The sequence below is a fragment of the Mesoplodon mirus genome (genome assembly GCF_964341445.2).
Source record: "Mesoplodon mirus genome assembly, chromosome: 4".
In the NCBI taxonomy this organism is placed as follows: domain Eukaryota; kingdom Metazoa; phylum Chordata; class Mammalia; order Artiodactyla; family Ziphiidae; genus Mesoplodon; species Mesoplodon mirus.
Genome location: NC_138979.1, coordinates 160,092,510 through 160,105,057, shown reverse-complemented (window position 1 = coordinate 160,105,057; position 12,548 = coordinate 160,092,510). Strand labels below are relative to the sequence as shown.

Genomic DNA, 12,548 nt, shown 5'->3' with positions numbered 1-12,548 from the left:
AAAGGAATTTTCCTAAAATCACACGCTCTTTAGTAGCAGAGCGAGGGCTAGAGCATATACATACCTTTGACTCAGAATCCAGTGTTCTTTTCAGTATTAGAGCTGGACCCAGTTCAACCATCACCAAGTGTCACTTGGAGGCCTGCAGCGGCCCTTCCCAACTGGTTTCCAGCTGCAACCAACCAGTCACCCTGTGCAGTCCCATCATGGCCCCAGCCTGCTTCTTTCAGGATATCTCTTGCTACTATCCTCCAACCACACTGGCCCTCTTTCTACCTCTCCAAAAGTCCAAAATTTTGTCCCTGCCTCAAGGCCTTTGTATTTGTTTTTCTTCGAACCCCAAACCCTCTTACCCCAGATCTTAGCAAGGCTGGAGTTTTTCTCATCAATCAGCTGTCAGTCTAAAAGTCCTCCACAGTGAGAAAGTAAAAATCATCCCAGGACTGGGAAAGTAAAACTCAGACTGTAATAGACCCAGATGAGGCCAGCAGCAAGATCAGCAGAAATCAGTATTTCTCACAGGGCCACACTGTACCTGCAAAACGACTAATACCCCATACTTGTAAATGATTATGCTTACTTATCAATGACTTATTCAGCCCTACTTTGCTCTTGTCACCTTTTGAATAAAAATTGCTCATTCACCCACTTACTAAACTGTGCCCTCTTGCTGACGGCATCCATCCATCCTTGCTTCCCCTAACCCTCCTCAGAATCATTCAGGACAAGCCAACCCTAGAAAAAGCCCCCACCCCATGCCAAGTTCCCTATACTTTCCCATGGTATGCTGTAGCAAATTAATAAACCTAGTTCTGATTACAGGTACATTCCTAGTGGTCTTTATCTGATGGGCTTTTATCAACAGAAAAGCGTCCTATAGCCACTCCATCACTCTATAATCTCACAGTTTCATGGCTTTTATTGAATTTATTACCATCTTACATTATCTTTCTCCCTTCACTAGGATGTAAGCCTCATGAGAGTAGGGACCTTGTCTGTCTTGTTCGCAGCCAAATACTCAATGCACATTAGGCACCCAATAAATATTTTCTGAATGAATGGAGTATTTAAGCCCAGTTGGATTTCCCACTTTCTAGGACTCTTTCAGCTAGACCACACTGTCTCTCCTGTTAATTACTCATTCCTAGTAACAAGGTAGGAATTAGCTAGAATATGAGGAAAGCAGCGGTATAGACAAGGGAAGCGGGAAAAGGAAGATTGGCAACAAGTAGGTAAAACCCAAGTAGGGCAGGTCCCAGAGTGTGGCCAAAGTTACAGGTAGGATTCCTGGAGAGCAGGGGTGCATGGCGAAGGTAGGTTCTCCATAAATGCTCACCGGACTGCATGAACCAACTTCAGCTCTCTGCTTCCCTTTCCCGCCCTTCAACCAAGCATACCTCATATACCAATATGTGAAATTTCTTTAAAGCAAGGAACACATTTTTCTTTGTCCCCCGCCCCAGTCCCTAAGGTATACTTATTTAAAATGAAATTAGTAGTTACGTTTTTAAATCACAGTTTGACCCACAGTCTTACTCTATTTCATTTCAGATATTTCCCCCCAAATCCTCCTCAGACACAGAGGCAGAAGAGGAACTGTGTGGGGATGGGCTGGTTTTGCCCAGGGCTGGCAAACTCAGTGAGTTCATCAGCCCAGAGGAGGAGACAGATTCTACTTCTGACTCAACTTCGAGTTTTTACGAGACCCTGCAGGCACTAAGGCAGAAAGGCAGGTGGTGCCTGTTGGAATCCCTTTATCTGTCTGACCCAGACAGTGATGAAAGCCTCTCTGAAGATGATGAGGACCTGGAGAGTTTCTTCCAAGACAAAGGCAGGGGGAAGCCACAGGTGCAGTCCCCCGCGTCTCCGAGGTAAGGCAGTGCAGTTCAACAGCTGCCTCACTGCACAACTCTGGCCAAGTCACATCATGACTCGGGGCCTCATCTTCCTCCTCAGTAAAACAAAGACCACTCCTGTAAGTGCCACCTACCCAGGCTTCAGCCCAGAATCAGCCAAACGTGTTCTGATTCCTACCCAGCAGTCCTGAATCACTTTGGATAACCTTGAGTCACCTGAAGGTTTGGAATCAATTAAAGAGATGCCTTTCCCAAATATACTACCTCCCTGAGAATGGCAACAAGGTCCATTTCCCTTGGCCAAGCCCTGCTATATGCACATATACTTTATCTCATTTAATATTTACTTTCTCCTCCCAATCACCCTGTAAGTAGATACTATTTTTGCCATTCTACAGATGAAGAAATTGAGGTTCCAAGAGAACCTTGATCAAGGTCACACAGCTGGTCATTGTTTGAAGCAAGATTGGAACCTGGGCCTGACTCTAAAGGCTTCCTGTGCACCAATGCACTCTTCTCTCTACCGAATGAAAATATTAAGAGTGTGAAGTGGCAATTCTTGGGTCCATTCTAAGGAGAGACTTTCTACTAGGGCTGCTGCTAGGAGGGCCTGTGGGAAGGAGAGAAGCCTGGTTGAGAAAGGTGCAGGCCTAGAGGCCTGTGGGGCTGCAATGTGAGGCTGAGAAACTGTGACCGGCTGGAAGGGAGGGGGAGGGAGGAGGATCTTGGAGGAGCCGGGCCTCCTGGCACCCCCCCGTCCTCCATGCACAGAGCTGCTCTCTTCCCACAGGTGTGGCTCCATGAGGCGCTGCAGCTCCTTGAGCAACCTGCCCTCCGATCTTCCCAAGGCTCAGCCTCAGCCACCCTCCAGCTCCAGGCCTCCCTCCCAGCACAGAAGCATCAGCTCCTGGGCATCATCCATCACCGTCCCTCAGCCGTTCCGCATGACGCTGCGCGAGGCCAGGAAGAAGGCCCAGTGGCTGGCCTCCCCCGCCTCCTTTGAGCATGAGACGCAGCAGGCCCAGAAGCAGGGCCAGGAGGAGGCCGAGCGCCACAGGCAGTTCCGGGCACAGCCTGTGCCTGCGCACGTCTACCTGCCCCTCTACCAGGAGATCATGGAGCGCAACGAGGCACGCAGGCGGGCGGGGATCCAGAAGAGGAAGGAACTGCTGCTCTCTTCCTTGAAGCCCTTCAGCTTCCTGGGGAAGGACGAGCAGCGAAAGAAAGCCATTCAACAGAGGGACCTGGTCGCCACAGCTAAGGCCAAAGTCCCCAAGCAGAAGCCCACCAGGAGGATCCCCACGTCCATTCTGGAGCCAGCCCTTGGGGACAAACTCCAGGGTAAAGACATCCTTGCCTCCTGCCTGCCTCCTGCCTGGGGGTACCAAACGGTGCTGTGGGGATTTAGTCGGGCTCAGGGGTCACCCTGGCTCAGAGATGGGCTGTTCGGGCGGACCCGCTAGAGGCCTTGCTCAGTGCAGGCCACGGGGTAGGGTTGGATCTGCCCGTACAATGGGGGCGCCTAGTCGGGAGAGGAGTAGGAGGCCCCGGGTTCATCCTGTTGACCTCACCTGGCTCAGTGAGTGGATACGAAGGCCTCTGCAGCAGCATGGGTGCTGGAGCAGAGAACCAATGAGATATCTGAGTACCAGCCTAGGCCCGCGCCACCACTAGCCAGCTGCCCCGAGGAAAGCCCCCCACATCCTGTGAGGTACTCATTTCAAGACACATAGCTCAGTTAAAGGACTCTGGCTTTATTTGCTCATTCCGTAGCATGCGCCACGTCCCAGGCATGAATAAATAGATGTGGAGTTTGCAGACATGGGAGGGAGACAGACAAATAATTACAAATGTGATAAGTCACTTGCAGGAGTTAAAGGGGGGAAGCCTAGGGGTCCAATGTCACCTATAACAGAGGGACCTGACTGAGTGTGGTGAGCTGTGGGAACAGTTAGGGAAAGTCCCGAGGGAAAGTGAGCGCTGACCCTGAAGGAGGAGCCATGGTGAATTCAATGAAGAGGGAAGAAGAGTGTCCCAGACAAAGGTAATAGCATGGAGGTAAGAAAGCTGAGCACTCTCAAGGCATGGAAAGGCAGAGGGGAGACAGAAGAGGAGCGGGGAGCGGGACAGACAGGCACAGGCCAGACCTGGGGCCTTGTAGGCCGTGGGAGGGAGTTTGGACTTCATCCCAAGGGCAGGGGGAGCCATTGAAGGGTTTTAAGTAGGGTGGCTCATGATCAGATACGAAGTTCAGAAAGCTCACTCTGCTGTGGAGAGAATTATAGGGGGACGGGCAAGTCCCGAGGGATGTTCATCTGTAGGAGCCTATTTCAGTGATTCAACTGAGAAATTATGAAACTAGTAGCAGGGAGGATGAAAAGAGGCTGGACCGGAGAGCGATTAAAGAGGAGGAGGTGGGGCTTCCCTGGTGGCACAGTGGTTGAGAGTCCGCCTGCCGATGCAGGGGACACGGGTTCGTGCCCTGGTCCGGGAAGATCCCACATGCCGCAGAGTGGCTGGGCCCATGAGCCATGGCCGCTGAGCCTGCGCGTCCGGAGCCTGTGCTCCACAACGGGAGAGGCCACAACAGTGAGAGGCCCGCGTACTGCAAAAAAAAAAAAAAAAAAAAAAAGGAGGAGGCGGCAGGACTGATGAGCGAGGAGGAGGTGAGAACAGTGTGGGCAGTGGGCTTGGGCAGTTGGGTGGACGGTGGGGCCTCTGCCTGAGAAGGGAGAGCTGGGAGAGGAGCAGGTCACTGGCCCATCCCTCCTGCTCCACCTCTGAAGAAGGAACTGTAGAAAGTGCTCAGTAAGTGTAAACGGTAGCTGCTTCTGCAGCCTGACTGGCACACAGCAGCGGTGTCCTAGTCAACATTCATTAAGGCACTCTCCAGGAAAAAAAAAGGAAGTTGATTTGCAGTGTTTGCCATTTTCATGGTATAAATACCCCTATCCTGGCCAATTTCAAGCTTTCCACACGATGCCAACTAGCTCGGGAAATTCCTGAAAAGTTAACGCTGAGTTCCGGCACACTAACTGCGAGTATTTAAGAGGGAAAGCTCACCACCACACCTTTTGGTTTGAGGCTTGGTCCCTTCTCACCCCTCGCTCCCCTGACTTCTTCTCCACAGAAGCTGAGCTCTTGAGGAAGATTCGCATCCAGATGAGAGCCCTGGATATGCTCCAGATGGCCTCCTCCCCCATTGCCTCCTCCAGTGGCCGGGCTGACTCACAGCCTCGAATAGCCACCCGGACCCGGGAGGAGAAGCTTGGGTTTCTGCACACTGACTTCGGATTCCAGCCTCGGGTGAATCCTGCCGTCCCCGACTATGAAGAACTTTACAAGGCCTTCCAGAAAAGAGCTGCCAAGAGAAGAGACACCCAGGAGGTGACTCGCAACAAGCCCTTCTTGCTGAGAACCGCCAGTCTGCGTCGTGCTCCTCGGCCCTGTGATACTGCCGCCTCTGAAGGGAGGAGGGTAAGAGCCCAGGCCACTGCAGGAGGGTCAGGGCTGCGGCCCTAAACACAGGAGGGGCCAGGCCTCAATGGAAGGCACTTCTCATGACCCTTTTCTATCTTAATTTTTTTTAAACACCGGCTCAGCTGTAAGCAGATCCACGGTTCCTAAAAATTTAAGACCGCAAGAATACTTCCCTTCCTTCCCTCTCTGTAGAGGGATTTTGCAGAAGTGCAAGCAAGTCTGGAAGGCAGGGAGTTGGGGTCAATTGCCATGTCCCAATACCAATTCCAAAGAACTCTTCTCATTTAATTAAAAACTTTGGGATTGATATCCAAGTCTTGCCCTGTTTAACTAAACTCAAGATCTCATTACCCTTGTCTTAATCCCAAGAAAGAACTGAGGATTCTCTCTGACCAGTCCTTCGCTAAAATTGAATCCTAGTTAAGATAGAAACTAATTGCACGTGCTGTCCTACCAATATTAGCCTTCGTTTCTTCTAGGAATCTCCACAGCCACCCGGCATACCCCTGCCAAGGAGTCGTTCTCTGAGTGGCCTTGCTTCCCTCTCTGCCAACACCCTCCCCGTGCACATCACAGACGCCACCAGGAGGAGGGAATCTGCAGTCAGGTGAGTGGTCAGGCTGCATGAGACCCACAGTGCTCAGATCTCAGCCCCAATGCTGGAAAGCACTCCACTGCTGGGCCTTCTCTCCTGTTATCAGAGAGACCGAAAGGGGTGGGAGGGGAGTCTTGATCAGGACAGGAATTCATCTGACTCTCCACACTTATTGCTGGAGAACACTTAGCCATCACTCAGCCAATATTCTCGGGGGACTGACTTTGTGCCAAGCACAGCCTTAAGGCTGGAGATACCTTATAGAACCTATAGTTTAATATCTAGTCTGAAATACATAAAGGCGAAGAAGCAACTATCACATCTTGTGAGTACCACAGTGATGGGGAAATGCAGGGGACTGTGGGGAGCGGGGGCACTGGGCAGTCTGGGTCTTTTGTAATAGATGCCTAAGGTGAAACCTGAAGAATGAGAAGTCACCCAGACAAAGGCTGGAAAGAAACAAGTTTCCAAACAGAATAACATGCGTAAAGACCCACTGGTGAAAGAGGAAGGAAGCATTAGGAACAGGAATTCAGAGAAGCCTGAAGCTGTGTGTGTGACCCGGCCACAAAGAAGATGAGGCATCCATCGCATAGATTTGAGATTCTCTGAGATTCATCTTGGGGAACTATTAGAAGTCGGTTGGGAAGCAGGAGGCTCCTTATTTTTAACTCTTTAACTGACCTGACTCTGTCATGGTAGTCTCATCCAGCCAGCACCCCAGCAGGAGTTCCTCCACTAGGCCTCTGAGCTGAAGTCAGCAGGAGAGGTCATGCTGTAACTGGTGGCTTAGCTCTGGGAGAGGACTGGCATCTCAGTGCCTTCCTGTGGGGCTCACAGAGGAGTACATGGAATCTACCTGGCTCTTTAAGACCCACAACAGGGATTTTAGAAATGTATTTAGAATCCAAGGGATACTCCCTCCTTCCTCAAATTTCACAGAGTTACTAAATCAAGGCTAAATGCATCAGAATCCTGAGGTCCCACTACGATAGGTCTCATGAACCACACGGTGGCCTACCTGCAGAGAATGTCCATATCTGCGTTCTGGCAATAGGGAGTTTGACATATTAGCAGAGTAAACTGTCATGCCTTCCTTCCTAATAAGTCCATTTGAATATAAACACCCTACTGCAGGAGTCTTGACTTTTTTGTTAGAACTCTCCACAGTACCTTGTAGAATGACATTTGTACAAACTAAGTGCTGCTGGTTGACCCCAAACTGTGCATTGAGGGAGGCCCATTTCCAGTTCTCTGTGGAAATGCAGGTTTGTATTCCCAAAGGACCATGAACCCAGGCACCTTCCAGCCCACTATTTACAGCACAGTCGTCAAGGGCAGAGCCTTGGGAGTCAGACATCCTGGTTCTAATGTTGGCTTTTCCACTGGCATGCCGGGTAGCTTCAAGCAAGTGGTTTACCCTCCCTGAGGCTCAATCTTGTTGCCTGTAAAGAGGGAGACTTACAGTCCTTACCTCACAGGGCAGCTAGGAGAATTTACAAAAGCTAATGGCTATAAAGCACCTATTGGTGCCTGTCTGCACGTGGTTCGGGGTAGGTAGCTCAGCAAATGGTAGCAATTAGTATTATTTTGTTTCCAGATGGCAGGACACCTGAGTGTAAGAATATTTTAACTCATGTTTTTCAGTTCAATTAATGAACTTCTCCTGGGGTAGAAACTCACTGTCCATAGCGCTGGGAAGGCTTCATCTGCCAGTGCATTTAATCCAGAATCTTCTTCTTTCTGAAATGCCAGTGTGGTAAATTACTCACCCATTCATAGAAAAAACCAACTGACTTTCCAGAGAGGTTACTAAGATTGCTTTTAAGTATACCCAGGTTGGTCATTTGTATTCTTTTTTTGTCTCTTCCCTTTAGAAGTTCACTTGAGAAAAAGGACAAAGCAGATCAAAGTACTCAGTGGTCGGAGATGCACAAAAAGAAGTGTCAGGCGATATCTAAGTCTGTGACCTTGCGTGCAAAAGCCATGGATCCCCATAAAAGCCTGGAGGAGGTGTTCAAAGCAAAGCTGAAAGAGAATCGGTCGGTGTCCTCCATGTGTCTAAGGGATAACTATCTTGGGAGCCATTTGCCTTGAAAATGGCAAAATGGGGTTATTACAGTAGACTCCTGTAACCATAGAGTCAAGGATTTTGCCAGGCACAGCTAGGAATGTACAATGTCTGTGGGAGTTATTCCACTTAACTGAAATTAAAGGTATTCCGGATTGGAAAAACCTGGAATTCATTCTAAAAATCTTGTTAATTCCAGGAACAATGACCGTAAAAGAGCAAAAGAGTATAAGAAAGAATTGGAGGAAATGAAGAAGAGAATACAAATAAGGCCCTATCTCTTCGAACAAGTTACCAAGGTAAATCTAAACCATCATTCACTTTCTTTCTGTCTTAGATGAAAGGGCTCTTAGAAATTATGAAACAGCTTAATATCTGGGTATTAAACACTTCCTTTAGGCTCAGAAAGATTCTAAATTTGGCTCATTTTATTACTACCATCTTTCCCCAAAGTAAGTAGTGCACTGGTGAACATTGGACTGATTTCATCCAAGACTGGATTCCAAAGGCATCTATAAAGGGATATTTCACTTCCTGGGGTTTTCTCTATAGTCTAGCCTTCAGCTTGAATCAGAGTGGAGGTTAGATCCCAGGCATACAATTGACAGTTTGGCTGTGTTGGAGTATCTTTAACTTGCTAATGTCATCTCTCCTCCTGTAGTGCTGGTGCCCTGGGCACCCCCAGCCTCTACAGCTGTGGCATATTTATAGGTCTTCAGGGGTTGAGATGCTCACAAGCACCCCACAAGGCCTCTTCCAGATTAAGTGGCTTTCTGGCTGGAAGAGTCACTTTAAGATGTTCTCTAGACTCCTAGGAAAGTTGGACACAGTTGAGATCTCCCTAAGGAAGCTCTGGGGCTACTTGAACAGTCTTAGAAAGGCCACCATCCCAGATAGCTTTGAGCTGCATCAAGCTCTGTAGATCTCTCTCCTCTCCAGAGTTTCAAACAAAAGTTGGCATTCCCTAGTGACCTGGTTCCAAATGTTGGGCATTATCTGTCTTATAGCCAGTGCATTATTTAGGCATTTCCTGGGTCCAGTCCTCCCCAATCCCCTACATATTACACACACGCTGGAGTGTCTTGGATTTACTTAGCAACCTGCATTGCTAAGTAAAAACTTCTCATAATGATGTTTGCTCTTCATGTTAGCTTTCTCCTAGCAAGCTCACTCTCAGATCTCAAAAGATCTTTCACCACTCTAGGAAAAATACAAAGTACTCTATATGACTTTGCTCTTGAACACTTAAACAAACAAAAAACCACCTTTTTCTGGTCTACATGCATACCATCCATCCTGTTAAGAATGTACAAGTGCAGCTTATTTTCAATTTGTTATATTTCAGTGTTCCTGATGATGGTTTGGTTGCTTTTAAATGTTAAAAATGTTTTTAGTCCATCTTTTTCATCTGGGTCTCACTTGGTCTTCCAAAAATCTAAATCCTTGCCTCACAAAGGTGTGGTTCCCAAAACAACAGTTGGCATCTCCTGAGAGTATTAGAAATACAGAATTGCAAGCCCCATCTGAGGACTACCTAATAAGAATCTGCATTTTAACCCAAACTTCAGGTAGTTCCTATGTACTTTAAAGCTTGAAAATAAGGCTCTAAGTAATTTTCATACAAATCTGTGTCCAGCACTACTTGGGGGTGGTGGGGTGGAAAAGCAGTATTATAAGCATACAGATTAAGCAAGCAATTTAGAATTATCTGGTAATTCAGCTACAGCAGATTAATTTCCATTCCACAGGACCTTGCCAGGAAGGAAGCAGAACAACGGTATCGAGACACCCTGAAGCATGCTGGGCTGGATGAAGACTTTGTGAGGAACAAGGGTCAGGGCGACCGGGCTTTACAATGGAAGGAGCCATCAGAAGTCCGTGACTGTCCCAGGTACTCGGAGATACTGCTGTCGTCCTGCAGCTCTCCAGTTGCATCTCTAGTAGCGCCACTGGGAGGAAGCTTTAGAACAGTCACTCTATTTTGAGATCACAATCCTGTATTTATAGAATACTAATCTAGAGATCTCCAAGTACCACATTTAAATTTGGTGAGTAGTGCAGTTGTGAATAAAATATAGCTATTGTGTATTAGGTCTAGATTCCTTCAATTTGAAACAGATCATTTTTCCAATCCCAGTCCAATGCCATCAGTCAAAAGTACTTCTACTTCAATTCTGAAGAAAAATCATGTATATTTTTACTTCCTATAAAATGATAAACTACACTCTTCATTTATTTACTTATTGAATAAGTGAAAGACCGTTATAGGGCCACAATAAAAGTGTAAATATCCTGTACAATCAAAGCCTTTCATTCCCCTCAGCTTGGTCACCATGGCTTGTTCAAATGTAGCTTTTTATTTTATTTATTTATTTATTTATTTATGGCTGCGTCGGGTCTTCTTCGTTGCTGCGTGCGGGCTTTCTCAAGTTGTGGTGAGCGGGGGCTGCTCTTCATTGCTGTGCACAGGCTTCTGACTGCGGTGGCTTCTCTTGTTGTGGAGCACAGGCTCTAGGCACGTGGGCTTTAGTAGCTGTGGCTTGTGGACTGTAGAGCACAGGCTTAGTAGTTGTGGCGCACAGGCTTAGTTGCTCTGTGGCATGGGGGATCTTCCCAGACCAGGGCTCGAACCTGTCTCCCCTGCATTGGCAGGCAGATTCTTAACCACTGCGCCACCAGGGAAGTCCCGAATCTAGCATTTTTAAAAAGCAACTCATTAGCACCACCTCCTCCATTGATATCATATAAGTCAAAGGGAGAAAAGCACAGTATTTCTATTACTCACAATTTTGTTTCAAGTCCTAGTAGCCCTTCCCCTAATTCCTATCTCAGTTTTCCCCCTAGAAATTTGCCTTTATACCCCATACAAAATAATGATAATGTTGAAACCATGCTTAAGCCTACATGATGCTTCTTTTGATTTAAAATTTTATAATTCTTTAATTTATTCTGCAGCACAGCACTCATGAAACTACAAAACTCGGCATTAGGAATCCACGGCAGGATTTAGAAGAATCTCTACAACAGCCTACAAGCCCCGAGAAAGAACTAGAGGAGCTGTCTTATGAATTACCAGATAATCTCAAATCATTTGGTTAGTCAGTATACTTAAAACTACTGCTTTCGAATAATATCAAGCAGCTTACCTTGGGGTTGAGTCAAGGCAGGCAAAACTTGGGTTTTGAGTCATGGTTACTTTTGGAGAATGGGGGAAAGAAAAGTAGATAACAGAGAATGGTCCAAGTAAATCAAAGTGGAGAAGTTCAGGGTAGAGGGATCAGAGCTAATTAAGGGTTCTTGCTTTGTGCCTCACACTTAAGCATACAGGTACAGAAAAAAGGGCATAAGCCCAAATGCCTACAGAGGCTAGTCAGGAAACAAATGGGTCAAATGGGCTGGCTGTCAGATTAGTAGGAGATAGTAGAGACTAGAGAATATCAACCCTGATGGAATACAGGCCCAGAATTGCCAGATAAACCACATTTTCAACAGAAACCAGAAATGTGCATGTCGGCAACTAATTTAAAACTTACTGGGAATTCCCTGGCCATCCAGTGGTTAGGACTCCACGCTTTCACTGCCAAGGGCGTGGGGTTCAATCCCTGATCGGGGAACTAAGATCCCACAAGCTGCGCAGCCGGGCCAAAAAAAAAAAAAAAAAAAAAATTTATTTGGAAATAGTATGTGGGAAAAACAAAACATGTTTGTATATCAGATTAGCCCATGGGGGATGACGAGTTTGCAACCCCAAATACGGGGTTTCTCAGCCTCAGCACTATTGACATTTTGGGCCAGATGAGTCTGTGTTGGGTGAGGGAGCTATACATTGTAGGATGGTTAGCAGTACCCCTGGCCTTTATTTACTAGATGCCAGTAGCACCGCTCTCCTCAGTTATGACAACCAAAAATGTCTCCAGATATTATGAAAAGTCCCCTGGGTGGCAAAATGTCCTTGGTTGAAAACCACTGTTCTAGTATAAAAGTAAGGCTACTGGAAGCCAAAACTGGCATTTTAAGAATACAAGTAACTGATATGAACTCAGTCTATCTAGCACAGAATAATTATGCATGTCATTAACAAATTAAGAACTATAATTACTTTATTTAAAACAGCAGTTAATTCTTTGCTGTTATCTGCTTAGAATGTGTCACTGTGTGCATGTGTGTACTATGTTAGCATGAGGTTCATTTTAATAAACTTGAAACTTCTGACAGCCATGATTTTCTAGTAGGTGATCTCTGGATACTTTTCTTCTCACCAATAATAATGAAATATTCGCTCTCAGTAACTCTAAAGACAGGATGATGGCAGCAAGAGTGCCTACTCTGACAGAAGAACCTTTCTCATGTTTTTTAAAGTATCTTTCTGGAAATATTCAAAAATATGTTATTATTGCCATTTTTCCAGACTCAAACATGGTCCTTTTTTTGGTGATGACAAGAATGATACTTTGATAACTACCACGTGGGTTTGCTAGTTGGAGATGAAGATGCTCATGTCATCTTCCCCAAGACTTCTGAGCTCAGTTTTACCTGCATGGACTCC

The 12,548-nt window shown here is 46.7% G+C and overlaps 1 protein-coding gene across 2 annotated transcripts in view; it reads left to right on the top strand.

The window, feature by feature from the left end:
* The window catches only part of FAM161B (FAM161 centrosomal protein B), a 13,233-nt gene extending 685 nt beyond the window's left edge, over positions 1-12,548 (top strand). The window contains exons 2-9 of one of the 2 annotated variants that reach the window (XM_082619494.1): positions 1,552-1,871; positions 2,647-3,197; positions 4,987-5,333; positions 5,816-5,943; positions 7,809-7,973; positions 8,202-8,301; positions 9,751-9,893; positions 10,963-12,548. In XM_082619494.1, the coding sequence (XP_082475620.1) occupies positions 1,552-1,871; positions 2,647-3,197; positions 4,987-5,333; positions 5,816-5,943; positions 7,809-7,973; positions 8,202-8,301; positions 9,751-9,893; positions 10,963-11,101 (1,893 nt within the window). In that variant the 3' untranslated portion in view covers positions 11,102-12,548. Of the gene's footprint in view, positions 1-1,551; positions 1,872-2,646; positions 3,198-4,986; positions 5,334-5,815; positions 5,944-7,808; positions 7,974-8,201; positions 8,302-9,750; positions 9,894-10,957 lie in introns of both variants that reach the window. The other variant, XM_082619493.1, reaches the window with a different exon arrangement.